The sequence below is a fragment of the Syngnathus acus genome, chromosome 11 (assembly GCF_901709675.1).
Source record: "Syngnathus acus chromosome 11, fSynAcu1.2, whole genome shotgun sequence".
Classification (NCBI taxonomy): domain Eukaryota; kingdom Metazoa; phylum Chordata; class Actinopteri; order Syngnathiformes; family Syngnathidae; genus Syngnathus; species Syngnathus acus.
The window spans coordinates 4227310-4252748 of NC_051096.1; the positions used below are offsets into that span (position 1 = coordinate 4227310).

Genomic DNA, 25439 nt, shown 5'->3' on the forward strand with positions numbered 1-25439 from the left:
TCTTCCCAGATTGCGCCACTTTTTTTTTTCCCATGTAACATAAGTGTGGAAATGAAGGGGACTACAGGGAGCTGTGCAGTTAGTGTGGAGCAGACTGTTGGAGGTCTTCTGAAGGATGGCGTGCTTCTTTGTGCTTTCTATGGTTCCATTGAACCTTCCCTGTATTAGTTTATTATTGTCTTGAGAGCACGGCGCTAAATCAGTTTTCTTTTGCGTGGTCCCGGAGCTCCAGTGTCTGAGACTTCTTTAATGATTTCTAGTCCAATAAAACATGTTTTGGTCCAGAGCAAGGTGAAAGACGAGGATGTTTTTTGATTGAAGGTGGATATTACACCATTATGGGACGCGACACGTTAAGGGTGCTTTCAGAAGTATAGCTCACTTTCTGTGGGTTTGATAGGGGTTGGTACCGTATTTTCCGCACTATAAGGCGCACCTAAAAACTTCCAATTTTCTCAAAAGCCGATAGTGCGCCTTATAATCAGGTGCGCTTTATATATGGACCAATATTGAGCCACTACAGCGGGCGTGTCCAAAGTCCGGCCCGCGGGCCTTATATATGGACAAGGTTTTAAAATGAGCCATTCATTGGAGGTGCGCCTTATAATTCGGTGCCCCTTATATATGGACAAAGTTTTAAAATGGGCCATATATTGAAGGTGCGCCTTATAATCCGGTGCGCCTTATAGTGCGAAAAATACGGTAGATAAAAATAGATCTGATCATTTTCATGCAGTCAAAATTTTCGCGTGGCGTTATTTTTGCATCATCTGTTCTCTATTCTCGGCAATCAAACTAAGCAGTGGGTGGAGTTTAGGTGTCAGAGGTGACTGGTTCCACAGCAGGATCAAACGTGTTAAATCTTAGGGGCATGACTGGATCTAATGAACCTGTTCACATGTGAGAGTTGCCATGGTTAGTTAAGTCGAGGGACCGTTCCTGGGCTGGACGTCGCTTATAATTGCAGCTACTTTGGAAGATCAATCAGATGTCTGCTCTGTATGCAAGTGTGTGTAGTGGAGTAGGGGTCACGGTGACTTTAAAGCAAAACTTTAGGCATTTTAATGATGTGTATTATAGCGCAGGACAGGCTAATCCAGATGAAGTATCGCGGATGCGGACACGCTGGAATGGCCGTATGCCACTGATAGTCACACAAAATCCCTTCAGTGAAAGTAATCAGTGTGAAAGTCTGGGGTGGCGGTTTTAGCGTGTTGGCTGTGACCTTGAGATGTAGCGGAAATGCACTATACACTCGAGGTTTTAACTTTCAACTGAACCGCCAATCAGTTCTTGATCGTGGTAAACAAAATCCATCAGCCGATAAAGTTTGCCGCGAAGCCCTCGAGGCAGTATTGTTTCATATAAGGCACTTTGGAACTTCATCATGCCAACATGTTCTCTTTTCTTACATCTCCCTTGGTCGGAAAGAAATAGAATAGCCGTTCTTCTATTTCAGTAGCTTTTGTATAATTTAAAAGCAGACTTCTGGTCCCAGCAGGGTGTCTTGTTAAATCTTCAGAGGGATTCCTGTGTTCCTCTTCTGGTCTAATTTTCTGCTTTCACTGAACATATGATATGGACACTGATTGAAAGAAATTTCCTTCCAGGGAGAGCAACACTCTTTGTTTCTTTTCTATCTGCTCTGCCTTAAATATGTCACATGAATTTAAAGTTAAATATATGCTGGACAGCGCATTGGGAATAAAAACCCCAAGATGGTGGAAAAAATAAATTTCTATGCGTAGCGCAGAAACATAAACCTCGAGCATCTCAATTCATGCAAGTCGAAGTTTCAATGCCACTTAATCGGCAATTGATTTCGCCACCAGTAAGATTCATGACTTGGGTTACAAAAATTTTAGGGTGTTATCAAGCAGTCCATGACGTGTTTCAGCCCAGTTGGCATCTAAAAGCCAATAAAGTTTGCAAGAGTGCGTATTATGCATGCTTGAGTTTTATACACTTCCCCTCTTTGGGTATACTTGGAAGAGGTTGCTCTGCACAATTGTTCTTTTACTATAATCCATTCCAGACTGATTATTTATAACTTGCGTAAAATAAATGCACCGAAAGAACAGAAATGTCACAAGTATTGTTTTCAGGTCCTTTTATCTAATGGTAACTTTCAAACAAATGTCATTTTCAAGGACTGATTAGCGCACCCCGGGTATTTAACTGACGGCTTATCAAGAACAAACAAATAAACCACCAGCGACAAATTGGCCGGCAATGAAAACATGCAGAGAAGCAAGGCAAACAAAAGAGAGCACATTGCCGAGATGAAAGCGTCTATTGAAACGGTTCAAGGTCAATGTTCTGATTTAAGTCGTTCCAAAATCCTTACAAAGACAGCTTGACATATTTTATTTGATGCGTGTTACTCAAACTTGTAAATACTAATATCGGTGTAAACGGATAATAGCCGACTTTTATAAGTCGTCTATTGTTGCGTTTGGTTGAACTCTGTAACGAATAGAAATAAATGAGAATCTCTTAAAAATCATTTTTGGAGGTTCCTGCGCTCATTAAACGTGTCCCTGATTTAACAACATCCCATTAGCAACGGTAACTTACTGACACTCGTAAAACTAAATGGCATATAAAACTGTTGCCATACAATCTGCTCATGTGCACTTTTTATAATGGACAAATAATGCCGAGTCAGAACCTTCCCTTTTAAAGAATAATTCCTGACAAGGAAGTCATGAAACAATATATAAAGGTCAAAATAATACAACGAAGCTAATCAACTTCAGGTGGGAGCATTCTAAAAAAAAAAATAATAGTCACCAGTTAAACCATCACCATTTATTTTCAGGGACTATTATTCATCCCGCCTTTTTCCATCAATGAAACAATACGGTCTTCTTTCACAGTCGGCCTCAATCTGCAGGGTGTGTGAAAATATGCGAAGCCTTAATCAATTTCCGACACTTTTATCGCCCAAAGTGCTTATAATTAAACATTTTTATTCTCCAAAGTCCAACATAGCTTCGGGATTTATATGGGATACAACCCTTAGGTTTTATTCTAAATCACGTAACTGCTGATATAACAAATACTACTTAAAACTAAGTAGGTTGGATAGAACAGAGAGAATTGTAGTTAAAGCATACAGAGTGGTAGTTTAAAGTATATTCTATCAATAAATGTGTCCGCCGTGTTCTAACGAGAATAATCTTCACCGTAGCAGCTCCAGCGCGAGAGACACAAGGGGATCGTTTACACTTCATATCAGGAGTTTATATTTGTGGATTCAAAGACAACAACTTGCTCAGAGGAACTAATGTGATTTTCGGCTGGCTCCCCACTCAGCCGCTTTTCACCTACGCAGAGAAGACTGTGTGCTCTCGCTGGCCTATTGTTTGATTTTCAGCATGACCGACTTTCAATGGATTGTTTTTGAAGCATTAGGGAGTAACTGGTAAGATGATTTGGAAACAGAAGCTGTGACGCGAGAGAAATGACACTAGCAGGCAGGTATAAAAAAAAATTACCGTTTGAACGCATCATCTGTGTTCCGCTGTTGTCCACCCACTTGTACGGCAGCATCGTGCACGTTCAATTTAATTGGTACGGGGGTCACACACAAAACCCTTCATGCATTCACTTTCATCCTGGAAGGTTTAACAGCAAAGGATGTAGTGCAAAAAAAAAAGTGCTTTGTTGTGTACACTACTAACCCTTTGTCGGACTTTCACAGACTTTTTAATGAGACTGATGATTCATTTTGCAGCCGGCCATTATTCGCCGCAATTCTTCAAAAGGATCCAATTTGTTTACATAACACTAGCCTAAATTTGAGTGAACAAAATATTATAGGGAATTTTCCTTTTCTTATTGTTGCAATTAAAATATTTGCAGTGGGAATTTCCAAAAATATACTGCATCATCTTATCTTGTGTCTTGAGTGAAAATGACTTTTTTTAAACTTCATTACAGACTGGGAACGTTCAACTTTGCCTTTTTTGTTCCATTAACCTTCAATTCACTCAGACCAAAAGTCATTTCAGAATGATAACATAGTGTTGGGCTTTTGGGATTATGTATAATATTTTATCCATCTATTTCAAGAAGTATATTAATATGTATTATTGTTCTACCCAATAGGGAGGAGAAAGTCATTTAAAAAAAAAATTTCACAACACCTGACTGTGGCCAATTTGTCACAAAAAAACCCCAATCCAATTAGAAGGAATCTTTCCATGTGCCAGAGTCAGCGCTGACCTTTCACCCCACCCCCTTAACCTTAACAGCTACCGCTTCTGCAGATGCGTGTCGATTCAGATGATAAGAAACCTCACATTTTAAAGCCTCCTAAAAATGGAACATTTGACAGCAGTAGCTTTTTTTATGTTACTTTGTGCGACTTCAAATAAAAAACACACAGTGTGTAGTTTACAAATTCAATGACGTGTAACTCCTGAGTGCTAAAATAGTTTCATGCATCACGTGCACTCCTGGCAGCTTTATTACAGTACACGTGAATATAAAGTAATTGGAAAGAGTTTTTTTTTTTTTTTGAGCCGCTGCTATTTTACCCGTCCATCCCCCAGTGACTTGAATTTCTTCAAACTATCACTTGATTAAATTGGGTGAGGCCCAATGAAGCCACAAGAGCATATTTCGGTACCACGGGGCACGGAATGAGATTTGTATCAAAATGAACTACTTCTTGCTCAGTACTCAAAAGCCCTTACTATTATCATTTCAGACATTTAATTATTTGAACAAGCTGTTCTAATATTAAAAATGTCTTTTCATAAGCCTATTTTACAAATAGTACTTCTGTTCCTTAAAATATTCTTTTTTAGAAGAAAAAAATTGGCAAGAACACATTTCTTAATGGGAACATTCCATTTTCAACCAGGGACATGTTTTGCTCGGCACACTTAGTCATTGTGTATATCCCACAAGTGTATTGTTCAAATATCAATAATTAATAGACCCTTGCTTGAATGTTGTACACTTTACACTCTGGGACTAACTAGGAAGATGGTGTAACAAGCCAAACCAATTTTTAGTCAAATTCCCGTAAGTAAAATTACCAATTGGTGTCATTAAAGACGTCAATCAGATTTGACAATGAGAATTTGCCACACAAATACAAATTGACCTTGCTGGAATCTTAATACACAAGCCATTAATTTCCTTATCATATCCACACATAAAAAAAAAAAAAAAATCTGAATCTTTCCTGCTGCTACACTTTTTGATATTCCGTCTGATTATTAGTGAGGGGAAATATTTGAAAAGTTGTGGCTGATAAACAACATGTGCACATCTTTAATTGGATCCCGCCGTTGCATTCGATGAATGTTGGTGGGGACAAAAGGATGAGCTCGATCCATATCGTCCATGCAAACAGCTCACTAATTAATCATGCAATGACAAATCACACAGCTTTACCCCAGTTCAGCGGACGCAGCACCTTCCGTAATCCGTCGCTATCACAGCGTCTGGGAGCATGATAGTCAAGCTAATAATGCCACAATATTAAACACTGATGTACAAAAAAGATAAAAGCTAGCCAGCAATAATTCTGCCTCTGTGTGTCCCCGAACCAGACTAATCCTTTTTTTTAATCATCCCTGCCACCCTACGAGCATTTTGCCAACTATTTAAAAATTCAATCAGCCAGAGAGATTTTTTGGTTAATTCTGTTCATATAAAAATCAATATATTTCTCCACAATCCAGAAAAAAAGTTTAAATCAGGATACACCCAACTGTCTTTTCCATTTAGGGTTGGCTGTCACCCTTGGGCTTCCCACGTTTATTGATGCAGTTGAAAAGAGTTTTTATGGGAGGCACATTGCCGTGCAGCGCCGGTAATTGCTGGTCAAGGCACGTTCACCCGAGTTCATAAAGGTTCCTCTGTAAATATATTCAGGTTGCCCTGAATGTCACCTCAAATAAAAAAAAAAAGTGATGAGTGGGAATATTTCACACGTAATTCACAGAGGACACTCAACTAACAACTTGTGGCTCTAAATATTCAGTTTGAAAAGATTTTTGGTATTATTTAAAAAGAAATAACATTGCGGAGGAGGATCAACTGAGTCATGCTGGCCTAAAAGGCACATTTGACGCATCCCTGCTCAATAAACCAAAAGTAGTTTAAGATTTATAGGCTCAATCTTTTTGACTCTTACAGTATAATATTATCCATGAACATTGCAGTCCTCAACTAATATATTCCTAATGTATGTTAATGTAAGTCAAGAAAATGATCTGAGTTGGCATGAAGGTGGGCAGTCTAGATGCTCTTGGCTGTTGCTGTCATTTTAAATTATTTGCCAACATGGTTAGTCTTGCAAAGATGTTGACTTTGCATGTGTTGCACATGTCTTTGTGCGTATGCTTTATCTTTTTGTGTGGATTGTATTATGAAAAAGCGGAGTCTCGAATATTTTTTGTGGAACTGGTTGTGGCTGAGCAGTGACCCGGAACAAAAAGCGACATGTTTGTGCTCTCGAGGGGGTTGCAAGTGGCAAGATGACATTGTTAGTGTAGCGACACAAAACCATGTAAACATTTAGTTGAACACGTTTGTCTGCTTTGAAAGACCAGTCGGAAATTTTCATTGAACTATTGCCACACATTAAATGTATTGTGTTTTGCTTATCTTTTAGAATACAACTAGATAATTTAGAACCTGGACCCAAATCTAATTCTAAAGGGATAAACATTTGTGATGTCTGTCTGTTAAGTAATCCACTCTTACAGTATTCCATCATCTATTTCCTATACAGCTTACCCTGCTCAAGGTCATGGTGAGCTGATGAAATAAGGAACCGATGGCACAGGGACAGACTACCATCCCTGAGATGAAATTGAATCCAAGGAAGTGAGACGAGTAAACCGTCAAACCAGTTTCCTAATTTCAATATCTAATAAAAATCTCCGGGCTTGGTATTGACTCCTGCGGGACGCCACAGGTAGTATTGCATTTCTGATGTTATTCTTGAGTTATATTTGTGCACACAAATCCGAAAGGAAAATACCTCAGTTGTTTCCTAGGCATCAGCATACTTGAAATAGATTTGTGTGTCGAGCTCATAGTGCATGCAAGGGATTGTTAAAAGTGACAGATTGGATCCCAGTGGTGCCGTGTAAACACAGCTAAGGAGACACCCAGTCAGGGTGCAGCGATGTGGCCCATTGCCTTTAACCTCTGCAAGTTCTGTTGCTCCCGCTGGAATAAGGTGTGACATGCTTACACAGGCACTTTGCTATAAGCAGCACACCTCCAGGGAGCCAGTTTGCCCGTTAGCCTAAACATTGTAAAGTCAATTCCCGCTCCTGCTGTTTCTTAACAAAACACAGATGATCAACAATAATTCACAATGTTAATCCGGTGTTGCATGTTTACATCGCTGTGAGAAACAAGCTAGAGGAACTTTGTAAAGTTCCACAAAAATGGCTTTCACTCATTTTTTGCTAACTTTGATTTCTATCCAACGCTCGGCTTCTGTACATCACCTTGCAGTTTTTAGTAAGAGCAATGAGACACGTGGGAGGATGGATTAAAGTGTTGGAGGTCTACGATGAGCCAATCTGCAACACGGCACAAGGTTTTTGGAGATAACATTGTTGATTGATGACACGTTGCAGATTGAGTCTTCAAGCAAGAGCTGCCGTTAATAAATCTTTAGGCAGACAAATAGGCTCGGAGGGGCATTGGTTGGCAGACTGGTGACGACAGCTATTGATCCATCGCTGCAGACTGATCGGCTAAACTTTTACAACTATGACGGCTAAATATTTCTAAAAAGTAAAACAAAGGTCTTCTCCAGTCAGGTTAGTCGTATCTGTAGACTTTGAAGGATATGATATCAAAGTCGACTGTGAACGACACATTTGACTTTCAAACACCTCTGCGAGGTCTGAAGTCATTTTATCCAGCGAGTGTGTAAGACTATCGAAGAAGAAGACGAGGAAAAAGATAATTGTATGATAACGTGGAATAGAAAGGGATTCAGATGCTGTGAGATGAGATCTTTGATAGCTAGTATATAACTCGGAGGTTGACGCAATGATCCTTGACATCCCTTTTTTTTAATCTTTAGATTACCTATGTAAAGTTGAAAGCCTCAAGCTGGAAAAAGATGATTTGTAGCACAAAATAAATTTCTAAGAAACTAAATAGAAACTTCCATTGCCCATAATATAATATAAAAAAGTATGATGGGAAATTTTTGTGATGGTTCAGAATGAAGTCACGCAAAAAAGAAATTGGAGGTGAGGCACAACTGCAGTCAGCAAAACTTTATCAAACACAACCAAACACAATTCACTATTAGTTCAGGTTTTTCTTGGATGATTCGTTTGCTTTTATGATGAGAGCACCACTTAGGCTAAATGACTATAGAATATGTAATGAAAGTGTATAGACTTTCATTAGACAATCAGACAAAACGATCTGCTCAAATGTTTTATGACTCGCGCTTGGTGGAGGGAGCGTAGGAGAAGGAGCAATGCCACAGTTGAGCCCCAAGGAGACGTGACCGGACTTATGATGCTGCAGTGAATTACCAGCAAAGCTCTGAAGCAAAGTGCACCCAATCCCGCCAGTCGGCGTTATGAGAAACAGGTCACAGCATAACAAACATTAACCCCGAAGAGCACGCAGCCAATCCACTACCAGGCTGAAGCCTCCATTTAGACACATTTGCGGCAAGTATCCGCCGTCTGCTAGGAATGGCTTATTGAAATACCGTATTTTCCGCACTATAAGGCGCACCTAAAACCTCCAATTTTCTCAAAAACCAACAGTGTGCCTTATAATCCCGTGCGCTTTATATATGGACCAATATTGAGCCACTACGGCAGGCGTGTCCAAATATATGAATTTATATATGGACAAAATTTTAAAATGGGCCATTCATTGAAGGCGCGCCTTATAATCCGGTGCGCCTTATATATGGACACCGTTTTAAAATGGGCATTCATTGAAGGTGCGCCTTATAATCCGGTGCGCCTTATAGTGCGGAAAATACGGTACTCTAAATAACTGCCTTTGTGTTGTTTTGTCATGACGAATCGTAAAACCATTTCAATAACTTTACCTGATTTACCAGAAGATGCTGCATTTAAATGTAAAGCTTGAATATTTACTGGATTGACTCAAATGGCAAGTTTGAGATGCAGTGGGTGGGCAATTCAGGGTCTTCCAGGGCTGCCATCCTGCCTAGATGTTTCCCTTTTCCATCATATTATTGTTGTAGATTTAAAGACATCAAACGCTGTCAGATCAACGCGACGCTGCGCTCGCTGTTTGATCGCATTTGACAGAGTTTAATTAACTTCCTGCACAAAGCACCTTTGCTCCAGTCATTTTTTCTTCTGAACGTCAGGATTTCCTGCATTAGCCACACATTTAGCCACACCAAGGTAACCCCATGAATCCGGTTTGTCTTTCTGCAAGACCTTTCCAGTGTGACGTTTAATCAGCATGCACATCTGCGCTACTGAAGGCAGCTTTCAAGGTTATCTTTTCTGTACTGCCTTTCAGAATCTTAACTCTGCAGGGCTGTCAATCAAAGTATGGGTTTGTGTGCGAAACAAGAAGGTACATAAGAGGATATGTTGTGAGTCTCAAATAATTACAGTCTGATGCGGGTAGAAGGTTATTCTGTCATAGGTTGGAACATTGTGTACGTTGTAATGTTCTGTCACATGGAGGTTGCTATTATATTTATCGATTGACGTGGGACAAGGGCATTTTTTTGACTATAAAGTGTACTTCAAACTTTTTCTTTTCTCCAAAATCAACAGTGTCACTTTCCTCCCACTAGTTTTCATTTAAGACAGTGAAGCAATTACACGGATCGACTCCAGATCACAACAACAGACTGATTCTGTCGAGATTTGTGTCTCGGTACAGCAACAGAGAACAAATCAAAGTCCGGGACAAGAGGCCAATGACATTGTATTGTCGGATGTACAAAAGAAGCACAGACTGCCACTTGAGGGAGTCTGCGAAGGGCTCAGCTTTCACTCAAGCAGGTCGTTATTCAGAGTCTTCTCATATGGAGCAGTTTTCTTTTGTTGGACAGTCCTAAGTCATCATTGTATGTTTTTTTCAGGGTTTATGCTGAACGACTTCATTATTCTTTGTGTTGACATATGCAGCTTTTAATTAAAAGTTTGGTTGAAGTGAACAGCTCATCGGGTAGATTATTCTTGACACCTAGCCGCTCCTGGTAGACCATATTGTATATTGTGCATGCTTTGTTGCTTGCATCTATACATAGTACCTCTCCTGTCTGCCCCGCTCACTAATTGCTTCCTGTGCTGAGAAAGTTGTCATTGCGAGTGGGAGCTGCCACAGATGGCGAGAAGACTACGCTGACATCATGATGTCCTACCTCCTCATCGTTAGAGCTGAACATGCGAGTTACCCAAGACCGACTAATTGAAAGGATAACAGTGTGTGTGTATGTGACAGACTTTAAAATATTAAGTACAGCCTCAGGATTTGAAGTGTGCCGTATAGTCCGAAAAATACGGTAATTGGTTATTCACAAAATGGCTTCGTTCTACTTGAAAATCACAACGCATCCTATGGTTTATGCTCTTTGCACAAATAAGCTGACTACTCACCACTGCGACGAGCCCTCGGTACCGCTGACCTCCAGCAGGTCGTAGTCATCCTCCAGATGAAAGTCAGAGAACACCAGGGCTATGGTGTCTCCTGGCTCGGCCAGGACGGTCCACGTGCAGTCAGCATTATTGTTGTACTCAGCGGGGTAATTGGGAGTGGTGATCACTCCACTCTGACCTCGGAGTGTCCCACCGCACCCGTCGTCCGCTGTGGGGAGTAGGACAGCAAATTGTTTTCCAAAATAAACTTTTGGAGCATACAAATAAACAGTTTCAAAGTCACACAAATACATTTTAGGGTTTTTTTCTTTTTTTTGGGTTAGATACACTAAACGTAAAATAGCGACCTGATTGTTCTCTCACTTTTATAATGCAAATGCAAACACTTCTCAAACTAGTTTTTGAATGAGAAAAAAAAATTACATCTGATTATTAAGTAGCTTAACAGTGGTGAGACAAGCTCAACATTGCAGTTTAAGATTTGCCTTGCTTTTTTTTCTTCACTGCTGGGAAAGCATCCTAATGGAAAACAAAGACGCACAGTGAGCATGTTCTTCCATCGTCCTCCATGATCAAGAGCCAGAAAGGATTAAATTGATTTTAAAACGTGCAAGTGGGGCAAAGAGTGCATGATGCAACATGATACAACTTGGAGAGACATAATTGCACCTTGATTAATTCATATTTATGTTAATCAAGGCAGATCTGTTTTAAAGTGATGCTCAAGAATGCTTTGAATGTGTTAAGCGGATTAATCGCCCGTCTGGTGACTGATATGTTCATCACTTCATGCAACATATCACTTCTCATGTGAGAATATACACAGTGTGTAAGGTACTGAAATGGACTAGTTGTGAATATGTCACTTCCCGGCTGATTTAAAGTGTGTGGCTTCGTCTCAGTCTAGTGTGCGACTCGTCAGTGTGTGGCCAACTCGAGCTGTCCGTCATCCATCCTACTTGTCACAACGGCGACTACCCCGCGGGAGAGCGAGAGAGTGTACAGACAAGCGGAAACCTGTGAGGTGTGAACTTAAATAGGAGGGAAACCAAGACAGAAGGGCAGCGAGAAGGAGAAGACAGGTGACGGAGAAAGAAGTGAAGGCTTGGGGGATGAAGAAAGGCAGAGATGGCGAGAGTGGTGATTGTTGCAGTGACAGTGGATGAGGGAGAGTATTAAAATTCCACACAAGCTGGCTTCTCCACCTTTGAAGGGCAGAATCTGGAACCAAACTTCACCTCGGTATTGTTTGCAGCATTCAGCAAGTGAATTTAAAATGTGGACGCCGTGAGCTTCGTGATACGCAGTCCAGCATCTTCTATCTAGGCCAGAATGTTATGTGGAATGTCATCAGAAAGGATTTCCTAAGTTGGAAGTCAGGGGCAGCATATACAATGAAAACAGTAGGGGACCTAAGATTGAACCCTGTGGAACGCCATACAGTATTACTGAACAAATATTTTGCAATTCTTAACTACAATAACCATGAATGCATTTTTAAACCCAATTATCATGGAGCATCTCATTTAATTGAGCAACCATACTTAATGTAGTGTCCAGCCACAAAACGCTAGTCATTTAATGCCACCGATAGATTACCCTCAATTATAGGTCAACTGGGCAAGAAGCATTTGGCAGCCGCGGCAAACAGCAGATTGTGAGTTCTGCACCAACACAAATGGGCAGCCATTGCCTGAAACTAGAGTATCATTAAAAATTCTCATACGCATTGTGAAGACGCCCGGAGGAGTACATGTTGAATTTCATGTGCGACTGGGAAACTTGAATTAATCACTAGGGAAATTGCCAGCTTCAACAACTTGTATGTAATTGTGGCTGAGTAGCTGACAGAATCACATCCTTGAGTACCCTGAGGAGTTTGGGTGAGCATTGTTGAGGAAAATGAAATAGCAGATTTGGGTTCTAAATGGCAAGCTGGTGCTGCATAATAAAACGTGCAAAAAAACAAAAAGAATTTTGAAGAAAATTCATTCCAGTATTGTTATTAAAATGCATGCATGCTAATTTTGCGTTGACCAGGCATGTAACTGCGTGTTCTGGCATGTGAGTGAGCCCAGCCATGTGTGCTCGCTCATGTGAGGACTTCCTGACTCCTGGCCTGGATGCAGATGGCACGGTGTCTCATCTCACGCTGACATAAACTCACATATTCAGGTGTAGCAAATCCTCAACATGTAAAGAACCTACATAGAGACTGACAACCTTTAATAACGGCTGATCACAGCTAATGAATTCTACAAAAATAATTGAATGATGCCATGTTACGTACCTCTGCAGTAGGGCAGAGGGAAATCCCACGCGGCAGTACCGGCTGAAGTGGCAAGACAAGACAAAGTTGTGTGACCCTCCAAAACATAACCCGGGTTGCAGCTGTAGCGGATTTTGTCTCCGATGTTGAACGTGGTCCCTTGCTGGTGTCCGTTGAGAAGCACTCCAGGATTGCCGCACGTGTAGCTAGGCAAAGCTGGAAGAAACAGACGAGTTTCGTCGAACATTGGGAAGGTGTCACGTGGAAACGTTAAAGACATGAATTACAAAGCCAAACCGTAATTAAATTATGCAAATTGCAGTGCTACAAATTAGCATCACGCCACCATTCATTCAGTCAAAATTGTCTCTTCTTGTTTATTCCTTCTCACGCAAGTCATCTCATTGTTGAGCTGGAAATTGTTCAGACAATCTTTACTTCCTGGGCCTATTTTGGCTTGGGCTGTTATAGTCTAGCAAAACAACAATAACAAAATCTGACTGCAGCTTTCTAAGCACCATTCAGTGGGCACATAATAGCAAAATGAATGTGCCTACGGTAAACATGCTATTCTAGAAGCGCCTTAGATTGCTGAGTCTTGAACAATAGGTCTTTAGAGCATGTGGATAAATCACTGTGCACATAAGCGTGTATTGTGACTTCGTGCTATAAGTCCTGTGCGCCTCCACAATAAGAGAGCAAGCTGGCCGGAGCATGTGCTGGACTTTGGATGCAACTCAGTATCTCTGCAGGGACTCGCTAGAGGACAGAATGGCTTTCATGCAGCTACATGATTTCCTGGCATCTCTCCATCATGCTTCACTTCCATTTCAAATGCATTTACCGTATTTTCCGCACTATAAGGCGCACCTAAAAACCTCAAATTTTCTCAAAAGTCGACAGTGCGCCTTATAATCCGGTGCGCCTTATATATGGACCAATATGGATTCGTGGATGAGGACTCATTTATTAGAGTAAGCTTTACGTGTTTATTTTGTGTGTTGGGTGATATTAACGTTACTATATTGTGATTGCATTAACGTTTGAGCAACGTTGAGTTATTTATTCTTTGCGCCTTATAATCCGGTGCGCCTTATATATGAACAAAGTTTTAAAATGGGCCATTCATAGAAGGTGCGCCTTATAATCCGGTGCGCCTTATAGTGCGGAAAATACGGTAGTTAGGATGTCGTGTCGCCTCGAAATCGTCCTTTTCAGTAATATTGTTTAAAAGGGCGGTGGGGCGTCACGGCAGCTCAATAAGTCACCAGGATGGGAGACAGAGACACAACTCGTCCCCGGGGTCAAGACGCTTTACGCTCTTCCCCTTGCTGAGACGGCAAATGATGCCCGTCGTCCATCAAGGCATCGCTGTCCGTGGAGCACGGAGCGGCCATGCAAAGGTGATCAAGTGCCCACAAAACTGGACGAACACACACATACACACAGACAAGTTGTGCGCACGCATGAACAAGCGCACCTTGCCATCCATCACCCTTTCTGCACTTCTTTATCCCTTCCCGTTTTCCTCTTATTTCTGGGGACTTGGACAGCATGAAACCAGTCCCAAAGGACAACCCCCGGACTTTACAAGAGTGATGGCGTCTTTCCGAAAGGCTTCCTTTGTTCCGCTTAATGTCGTAGCTATGTGGCCTTCAACTTTGAATGATTCCTCGGCTAATTGTGAAGGAGCGAAAGATTTTACGATATCAGAGGCACAGATGGCAATCGTAAAACGATTTACCAGTACCTTATTTTATTACCTTACCTTATGTTGTTTATGTATGTATGTGGATATATAGTTTTTTTTTTTCCAATGCATTTGACAGCAAATTCAATGAAAGAGTGGGTGCTTAGATGAGATGTAAAGATCATGCAGATATGATGTTTGCACAAGGAAATCACGTTCAATCCAATATGCTAGGGTTGATAGTGAAGCAAGGGAAGCCACAAGGGAAGTTCATGTCACGCCATCTGTGTGACATGATCTAATTTCAAAAAATTCCACAAACCTCATTTTATTTGCCGGCTGCAGCGATATATGTTGACTTAAAAATTGTTGCTGTGCAGAAATCAAGTTCTCTGATTATTAATAATAGGGACATATAAATACACGACATATAATTAGACACATATCAAATACGTCGGCAAACACTGACTTAATAAGCATGTTTGGATGAAATCTGCATGATCTTGCTTTCTTGCATTTTGTCCCGCTTTGCCCCTCCCTCAGCCAGACTTCTCTCCCTGGCTCGCCAGGTTGCCTTGGAAACAGTCAAGGCACACCAGAGAAGATTATATGAACAGGAAGTGCCAGACCGTAAACGTGCCGAGGCAAATGAAAATGCGCCCTGTTTGCTCAAAACGCTGGAAAACTGGAGCCCTCTAATTTGAACCAAAAAAAAAAATCTAATTTGCATTCTTCCATTCTACACCAGAACCATATTCCTTCCAATCACACCGAATATCACATTAACAGACACAGGAATGTCAATAAACAATGTTTTCGTAATTACGTTAAAAGCAGCAGTGGCTTGAGGTCGAAAACTCGCTGATCAATACCGTCGCTCAACCCTGTCCACCCCTTTAACATCCACAAGTTCTTGCTTCCCTTTCAACTCTTCCCTCTTCTCTCCCTTGTGGCTTAGTGGAGTGAATTTCCAGGTCCAGCCTATGCGCTTAAATCTTGTTGATTTGTGCGGGCATTTGTTATTAGGTGGGATGTTACGGCAAATTATTGAGGCTTTGCAAGCATCACAGCACTAAATTTGTATTGGATCTGGGATCAGTGATAACCAATACAATGTGATGTTGTTTATGACCACGTGTGGACACCTAGATTAAAGTCAAGCCGAGGTGACGGGAGGACATTACAGTTCAGATATTCATGTGGTTGTTTAATCAATCCGATAAAGAGTAGGTCCCGTTTTACTGATAAACACATTACCAACGCTCAACAATAATTAAAGTAGATGCATCGTCAAATTGTTTATTCCCAATTAATTTTCATGACCTTTTCCTGACATTTCCCATTTTTTTATTATTAAATTATTAAACTCACACATTATCAATGTCTGGATTTTGTTTTAATAAAAACTGCACATACTTAAAAGCGAAAAACTAATTATTTTTTCCTGGTATTGTTCAGAAACTCATAAAAAAATAACATTTATCCTTTCAACTTTTCTGCATATTATTTTTGCCGAATATGTACGCAAGATTATCGAATAAATGAATCAGTCTAAAAAAAAATGTAACCTATTGCGCTTTTTTACTTGAATACAATACAGAAAATGTAAAAAATCCAATCTAGTCAGCGAAATCAAATCAATCATCTCAATCCATATTCTATATCTTTTGTGAAAACCCCTTGACGATTCCCTCGACCTTCTGATTGACCTATGATATTTCGCCGGCTAACAAGTGACTATTCTCGAGTCAATATACCCTGAAAGGGACCAGAGAACGAAAGAGGCGATGTTTGATCGATAACTCTTTCCTGATGAACGACTACATATTAGACTCCAGCTCGTACACGGACAAATGATTAAACGGCGCGGCCGAGTAGGAGCTGGGTCGGTTGATATCAATTATAGAGCGGCTGAAAATACACACGTCCCTGTTCGTAAGCATCTGGGTATTTAATCAAAGTAGATAACACGTCTGAAATCTTAATTGGATTTATTGTGCAGCTTCGTAATTATAAGCAGGGGTTTACCGAAATTTGCCTACTTTGCTGTCTCTGACTATTAATGGTTACGTATTCTAATCAGTCTAACTGCGGAAATGACAACTTCGAAGACTATCGGAAACCGAAGCAGTGCTAAATTACTGTATTTTTCGGAGTATAAGTCGCACATTTTTTCATAGTACGTAGAACTGCAGAGATGGGGCATAGATGGTCAATAAAAGTTTAAAGTATGTGAACTTGAGCATTATATTATCCAATTAAGCCCACTTCTTATTTTTCATAGTCAGCCATTAATACAATTGAAATGAATGAATGATGGGAGGGTGGAGATTTTGAATTTGAGAGGTGGGTGGCGGGTTGGGGGTTGAGGGCTGTAATTACATCAAAGCCGACAATCCTGAAGCGCCGAGTAAGATTATTAATTATACACTCATGGAAAGTCGTAAATTTGATATTGTGAGCTGGTGAAAACAACAGACGAATAAATGCAAACATTTAACGAGGTCAAGAAATATACATGATGTCGAAATGTTGAAAAGAGGGCGATCATTTCGAGCACTTTTTGGGTGAGGGATGAATGAGAAAAAAAAAAGCATGGCTGCAGAGAATTCTAAGCACTGCGCAGGAATAATGATGCAGGAACAGTGCCGCTGGGCTTCCAACCTGCTCCCCTCCTAGCTGCATTGTCTCACGACTGTGAGTCATCCTTGTCTACTCTCGCTAAGCCTTTCACACCTTGGTTCTTTTAACTACTTCTTCTTCATTGCGGTTTACGGTGTAGATTTCACACCAGGCGATGACCTAACCTCACCACCGCCGAAATAAATTGCAGAAAATCTAATGTCGTCAAAATCCCGTAGCCTCGTGGCGTTCACACATGCCCGGATAACAGGATCCTCTTGCTTGTCAATCAAAATTTTAAACCTCACACGAAGGTTTTCCTTTGGCTGTGTGCAACGATCGTGCGGACTTAGACACATAGCGGAACAACAACACGTCTCGACATACCTGTCCAGCCACCCAGAAAACCAAAAAAAAGCCCAGAGGTCCAAATAATGATAAAAATGTCGTCAGTTCAAATTTGGATTCAATGCCCGCAAGTGAGACATTTAAGTAAACGTTAATCGCCACAAACAGAGATATCGCTGCCGTATAACAATAAGATTTCAAAAGAAGCATGAATGTACATTGTTATAGTGAAAACGAGAAGGGGCAGATGGCTGCTGGGTCGCGACTGACCTTTTTGGCTATATTATGCTAATTTATATCTTTTTATGAACTAATATGTCATGCTGCAGGGTAATGGTCAAATTTGATGTAGAGAAAGAAAATTAATTGATAAAAAAAACTATTTATTCTCTATAATTTCCCACTCCATAGGTCAGATTAAAAATTAAAATTAATTAAATTAAAAAAAATTATACAATTAATAATGAAATCAAAGTAACAAAATAAAATAAATAAAAATTAAAATTAGAGATATAAAAACATGACCTCCTTATACAGTAGGCTGCTTCAGTCGTGCAGAAATGTTTGTTTATTGATGCAATTTTCTCTTTGGCTGACCCAGTTGGGAGGCGCCGGTTCTCTACGCAGCTGATGAAAGACAAAGTCCGCAAGTAGATAATCATCCCTTTACTTCGGAGAGCGCTGTTTAGGAAAGAGTAATCTTGTGTCGGGAGGGTCCCAAGATGAGAGGGAAAATAAGAAATAGAGTGCACTCGGACAATAAAAAGTAATAAATTATACCCAAAAGACACTGGAAGAAATTTGCCAAATGTGCCAAATTCCCTTCTGTCCATTATCTAGTTTATTTGAAGCTAGTGATTAAACATGAGTAAATACTTTGTAAAAAGACGGAGGTGGGAGATGCCGAGAAAATGGGAATCTAGGGGTTGTCATGGTAACGGGAGATTCTCCAGCGGTAGGTAGTTTGGATTACATTTGTATTTCAATTTTATAACCTAATGAATTATAGACTGAAGTTCTGTGTTTTTCTGAAACGTTCGCAGCGGTTTTATGTGGCAACTAATCTCAATCGAGCAGAACAGAGGCTAAACTCCCTCTGGTCAAGCTGGTTTCGTGGAACTAAAGACACAAAGCGCCACTTCAACATCCCTCGTCTTATGGTGGGATTTACACTGCATTTCCAACTACTTAATTTCAAGCAACACGTCGGAATTACTTTCACCGAAACATTTCCTTTCTGTTTCGCGGTCTTAAAACCTCCCTTGGGAATCGACGCGGCTCCATCGAGCCACATGCCGATATTCGCCGTACCTCGAAAAGGCTGACAATCCCTCTGTCAGGTAATTAGCCTAATTAGTCGGCTGACTCATCTTCCCCAACCCCTTCCTGGGTTGGCTGCTCCACCAGCACAGGCCTGGGGAGTTCAGTCGTTAATATCATTAAAGCTCGGGTCATAAAATATCTCATGTCACTGTGATGAAGCTTCACATCCTTCGCTGTGAAGGAAACGATAATAACCTGGCTGGATGGAGTCTTCTGAAATGAAACTACGCAGGATGTTTTATCTAATCATGTCTGAATCGTCTCCGTCATGTCGGTCACCCTCGAAAGATGCTCAAGTGAAGGACAGCTCAGCTTAATGTTTTCCTTAACAAGCCATCTTGAGATAACATTTTTTTTCCCCGTCCTTGGAAAGCGTATTTTCTCCCTTTTAGCACCGTCTCTGGATGATATATAGCGTCATTTGGTGTCCTAATGGGAAACAATGAAGGAATGTTACCTTCGTAGGATGCTTTGAATCCCTGGCCGCTCACGGCGTAGTCGGACAGGAGCCACAAAGTCAGCCTGGAGCCCGTACTTACGATGGGCGATGGTAGCTGGAAACCGGTTAACCTAAAAAAACAAACCAACAGAGGGACGATAACAATCAGAATCAACGACATAGGTCACGTATTTGGCCAGCTGCTTCATGACGCATTCAAGGCAATTTTTTTTTTTTTTTCCGATGTGTCTGTGTTTAATGAGGCCCTGAATCATCGAGAAAGCAATTTAAAACGACAAGTCGTCGAGACAGAGGTGCTCGATAGATTCTTCTCCATCAGCACAGACTGAGGGACCGCAATCATGCGGTGAATCAGACACCGTGTAAGAACGAGCAAACAGTTGAGTAGACAAACATAAAACTGTCAGGCCCCGAGTCAACAAACATCTCTAATAACCACGCGGAACATTTTAGCCAGAATAGAAAATATGTTTGCTATTTATGGAGCAAAACAGAGGACAATTTTGGCGTCTCCTCCATCATGTCATGATTGCTTTCATATTCAACCATTGTTTTGGACCAAGTCAAGAGTTGCTGAATTTTAAAATAAAAAAAAACTAAATCTGATCTACAGCTGAGCCAGTGTTAAACCTTTAGGAAAAATAACCATAATTGATTTCCGCTTTGTCTCAAAAGATTCCTGTAATGAGCATCTCAAGTGGATAAAGCAAAAAATGTAGCTGCTCTAACAACGATAAATGTTGAATTCCTGCGTGTTTGTTTTGCTTGAGTTCCTCGAATAAATATATAACATTTATAAGTCCTTGCTGACTTCTTGTGCTTTTATTGAATTGTGCATAGCTTTGTTGTGCTAAAGATCCACTGTGTGTAATTTAGGGAGCAAAAATTGAATATTACACTTCGATAATTAGTTTTAATTAGAGTGCATTGTACTGGAAAAGGCAATCGGTGTGTTTTTACCGATCCCGTTCCCTTTATAGCGAGATTGGCCCATTTCGATTTAGCTCAGATTGTACATGATTGTACATATATTTATACAGTACACGACTGACATATCGTGACACATTAGCATCGTTATCTTAGTTGCGCAGCTCGTCTGTGAAAGGAGGCGGGAGCAGCATCTGTGCCAGCTGCATTCACAAAACCATCCACAAGGTCGAAACGTGGACGTGTTTCATTCAGGGAGGAGCAGGAGCTCAGCGCCCAAACAAACCGAGGTCCATCAAGGGCAATCCATCCCAAAGCTCTCTACGGGAAGGCAGATCTCATTTTCCAACACAGTCATCCAGCTCTGCTGTCGTAAATAACAGTGAGGGACATCATTCTTACCCCTTTCACTATAAAGCACTCACCTTTGTATGACAGGTGGACTCATCATTGCGTGCACACACAAACACACACACAAAATGTCTTAGCACACTTGGTTTATGTCCAGGTTAGAAGATGAATCCATACTAAAAAGACAAATTGCATAATTTTACTCTTCGCAGTGGTGGGACACATGTTCATGCAAATAGCCCCTTCACTGACCACAAATTGAATTGGAAGGCAGCCATCTTGATTCTGCAGCGCACTGCAGGGTATGAGGAGGGGTGATATGGAGCACGTTGGAGGAAACTGAAAGGAAGCCGCCGATTGTTACTGCATCAAAGTCGAGCTCATCTGGCCCAGGCTTGACACCAACCCCCGAATCATTTACAGCCAACAAACCAAAGTGGATACCACGGTGAAGCACAAAGAGGCTGGCTCGACAAAAGAAGGGAGATTAAAGACTGCGATGGGATTATTGGATTGCCTACATATGGGCCATGCTTACTGCGTGGTCCAGGTTTGCCTGATTCTGAGGGTGGAGATGTGAGAGCTACAAAATTTCTGCAGCTCGTCGGAGGAAAGGAATGGAGAAGCTCAGGCGATGATGATGATGAATCATCATCTCCTTCATTAAAAATGGAGGTCATTTGGATTCAACACCTCACAATCGTGCGTTCGCACTCACACGAAGGTTGACTCATTGGAACATCTCAGTTTGAGTGTGTTTATGATCTACCTTGTAAATATATGCGCGTTAGCGGCTGTAAACAGACAACGACTGAAGGGGGTCATTCATCCTTTAGTCGCATAGCTCAGCGTGTGCGTGCGTCTTTTCGGTGTGTGCGCCGGCTCTCGGGATAGAAGAGTGCTGAAGCAGCTGATTTCGAAGGAGGGGGAAACAAAAATGAAAAATAGATAGAGCAGCAGGATTTTGATGGCAAAGAGGAAGGGAGGTATTAGCCAAAATGATAGGTTGGATGAGACACAGACGTATTTTTATATTTTATTATTTGTTATATTTATTATTTATTTATTATTATATATATATATCATATTTTATATTTATTTGTTTATATTATATTTATTTATATTTTATTTATAATATGCAACAAAAAGAAATGCTGCACCAAAATATTTAAAAGCTTAGGTTCAGTTTGAGTGCATTTCTATGACCCATTGCAAGTAACTTAATTCTTGCAACTTAATTCCTAAAGCTTATAAGAGGAAATTCACAAGCAATTAGTCAGACTTCCTTACGTGCCAGTTGTATCTTTTCACGTCAAGCCAACTGTAATGTATAAAGTCACTTTGCTCAAGGCCAATATCATAGCTTTGATGTTACCACTGGGATTGAAGCGAGAATTCTTTTTATCGAATCCTTAAATAAAGCAAATATGCTAAGACTTGTGGTCCTGCAGGTTTCTAACACGTTTCCGTATTTAAAAGGTTTATTACCTTTAAGTTTCCCACTACTCATCAATGCACCCAAAAAGGGCAAGCGGTTCACACAGCAAAGGTGAATATGATTGTAGCTGGAGGCAAGGAGAATTTGTAATCCTCAGGCGCTGCTCCCTACCCATTCCACAACTCATCAACATTTCAAATAACTTTTCAAAAATGCATTCCTTTCTTCCTCTATCAAGAGGGCCCGACTCGTCAATATTCATAATTGCATGACATCGCAAGGTGTTTGCACGAGTGAGTCTCTCCCATGTCACTGATGCGGAGTGCTGATAGTGATAATCAAGCCCCCCCCCCCCCCGAGAGATGAACCACGGTGAAGTCATTAACAAAGCGGTTCCACCACAGTGACGAGGGGTGTTTCTGCTAAAAACAAATGTGCGAGAAAGCAAGCCAAGGTGTGAAATTAGACTGGAGCTCACCGACAAGTGGAGCTTCAGAAAAGACTGAATCATCGGCATTGTGGCAACACACTACTGAGTATTTTATCATTTGCTCAGCAGATTTGTAAAAGTCATCAGCGGGTCGAATTAATAGACTCATGCATGCGTGGGAATGGGTGGAGGAGTTACAGACGAATGCACACAAATGGCACAGCTTCACTCCAGATAACCTGCATGGAGTCTTTAATTTGGTGCCTGCTTTTGTTTCATCATTATTCTGCTAAATTAAGAGTCCATACATCTATTCATGCATTCATGCATTCATCCATCCATCCAATCCATCCATGCATTTAACTTCAGATTTGAGAAAGCCCTATCGTACAAATATGCATTATCAAACATCAACACCGAATCAATAAACATGCAGATTAAATCTCGCAGTGAAATAACTGCATTGAATCGTGTCCGCCCTTGTTCCGACATATCAATTAATCGTGCAGCAAATAAATAAAAGCTGGCAAATGAAATGAGATGGCGTTCGCATGTCTCTTGTTCCACACCAATCACCTTGCAATAATCCTTGGGGAGAAAACAATTAACGAGGAAAGAACATTGATTGTCTGTCGCATGACTCATATGAGCAGGTGAGCTTGTGATAGAGATACGTCGAGAGACATGCCATCTGTTTATTCGCTAGTGCTGAGGTGTCAGTCGGTGCAACAGGATTCATCAAGTGAACAAGGTGTGAAAATTAAGACAAAACAGAGTTGATTAAAAAATGAGAGGAGGAAGAAACGTAAAATCAGTGTTTTAACTCGTATCAGTGCGTTTGAACTACCGTATTTTCCGGACGATAAGGCGCACCGGACTATAAGGCGCACCTTGAATGAATTGCCCATTTTAAAACGTTGTCCTTATATAAGGCGCAGCGGACTATAAGACGCACCATTAATGCATCATGTCAGATTTTTAATCCTAATCAAATCATTATCTTTTTTATTTCAACTTCAGACGCAACAAATTACTTTATAATCACAAAATAATGATCCACAGTCTTTTTGATTCATGATTGATTCACTTATGATTGATTTCATGACACAACGCTTCGGGCCAGTTTAAATTTAGGAATTTGGTCCATACATAAGGCGCACCGAACTATAAGACGCACTGTCGGCTTTTGAGAAAGTTTTAGGTTTTTAGGTGCGCCTTATAGTCCGGAAAATACGGTAGTCTAAATATTCGGCGTCTCTGACTCAGCACCACACTTGCAATCTATATTTTGGATTCCACTATTAGGACGCCGCACACTGCAATGTTCAGTCTCACATCACAGGAGGGCCACCAATAATAAACTCCAAACAAGGTTGGGAATAAGATCCGATTATCCAGCGGGGATAACAGGGACACGGTGACCGATGGTGCGCCCGAGCAGGGCTATTTACTTTCAGAGCGGCGCACGTCTTTGCTTCCGCCGGCGTAGCTGATCAAACAGCAGCAGAAAATAAGGACATGGCAAAGAAAACGTGAGGAGAAGATAGGAATAAGGATGAATTTCACAGTATTTCCTTTCGTCTTTCTCTCTTTAGAGCTATTTGAATTATTTGTTGTCACATCAATCCAAATTCCGGTTATGTTGGCGACAAAATATGGCGTGTTCATCTTGACCTTGGTCACACTACAAGTGTCCTAATTACATGCCAGACAAATCATTTAGCCACAGTTAGGCTAGTGGGTGTATTGGCAGAGCTATTATACTTAAAATATTATCACATTTCACAAGGTACTTGGAATCACTAATTAAGGGGATATGCTTAATGTCTCAGAGAGCCCAGAAGGGCAAAAGGATGAAATCAAAGAGGGAAATAAATGTGACTGCTTCCGTGCAAAAGAGTAAAAATAAACAGATGCTAGAAATAATGGAGGTTTATATATAATTTAATTTAATTTAATTTAATTTAATTTAATTTAATTTAATTTAATTTAATTTAATTTAATTTAACAAAACAAAACAAAACAAAACAAAACAAAACAAAACATAACATAAAATAACGTAAAAATAAATACAGAGATATCAGCTAGAGTCGAAATCCATGCAGACCGCTGACGTGACAACTAAATTTGCTCAAAAGAATGTGAGCACCAAACTAGGGCAGAAACTCACTGCTGGACAGTTGCCACCTGTTGTGTCCTTTAATCTCTTCTAGAAAACACTTTTTTTTTTTCTCTTGCTATAGCTGACGTGCAGCAAAGACGCTTAATAGGCCTAAGGCTTGGAAGACGTCAATAGCAATACGCACAATGAGGAGCACCAGGGATGTGGCAAATAAATTCACGGCCATCTAGTTGATTATTTCTGTAATCTGAGCCCAGTAATTCTGTCTCACAAGTAAGCACCTGACACCCACAAATCCCTTCCGCGAGATGACGGAAAACAGACGATCACTCTTTCCCCGCCCCTCTGTTTTTAGTAGTCTGCTGTTAAAGCTGGCGTTGATAAGTGGTAGCCTTTCCATTAACAGCCCGAGCTCAAAGGAACCATAAATCCAATAGGCTGTGTGTGAGTGTTAATGTGTGTGCTGTTTTTCTTGTGTGGCCTCCACAACAATTGATTAACATGCAATTCAAGATGCGACCATATCGGTACCTGTATCGGTAAAAACATGCAGCAAGATTTTTCTCAAACACAATGGCTCTTAATGTAATTTGTTCTTGCAAGACACACAATGGGAACACACAACATGCAAACACAAGCAGTGTTTACAAACAGAGGTCAATTTCCAAAGTATGTGCTGTGGGAGATTAATGGCCAATGTAAATTATAGCAGCAGTCGGCAAGCGGCGTATGTCATCCCATTTCTTCACCCCAACTACATATATCGTGTTGTGTGGGCACACTTATGGGCACAAGTGTGAGTCACTGCTTCCGTTTGCCATGATACCAAACGTGAGGGTCACAGTGTGT

General features: G+C 40.7%; 1 protein-coding gene across 1 annotated transcript in view; it reads right to left on the bottom strand.

The window, feature by feature from the left end:
* The window catches only part of csmd2 (CUB and Sushi multiple domains 2), an 83304-nt gene that overhangs the window by 46793 nt on the left and 11072 nt on the right, over nt 1–25439 (bottom strand). The window contains 3 exon segments of the mRNA XM_037263489.1: nt 10611–10818; nt 12901–13095; nt 19320–19432. Of these exon segments, the coding sequence (XP_037119384.1) occupies nt 10611–10818; nt 12901–13095; nt 19320–19432 (516 nt within the window).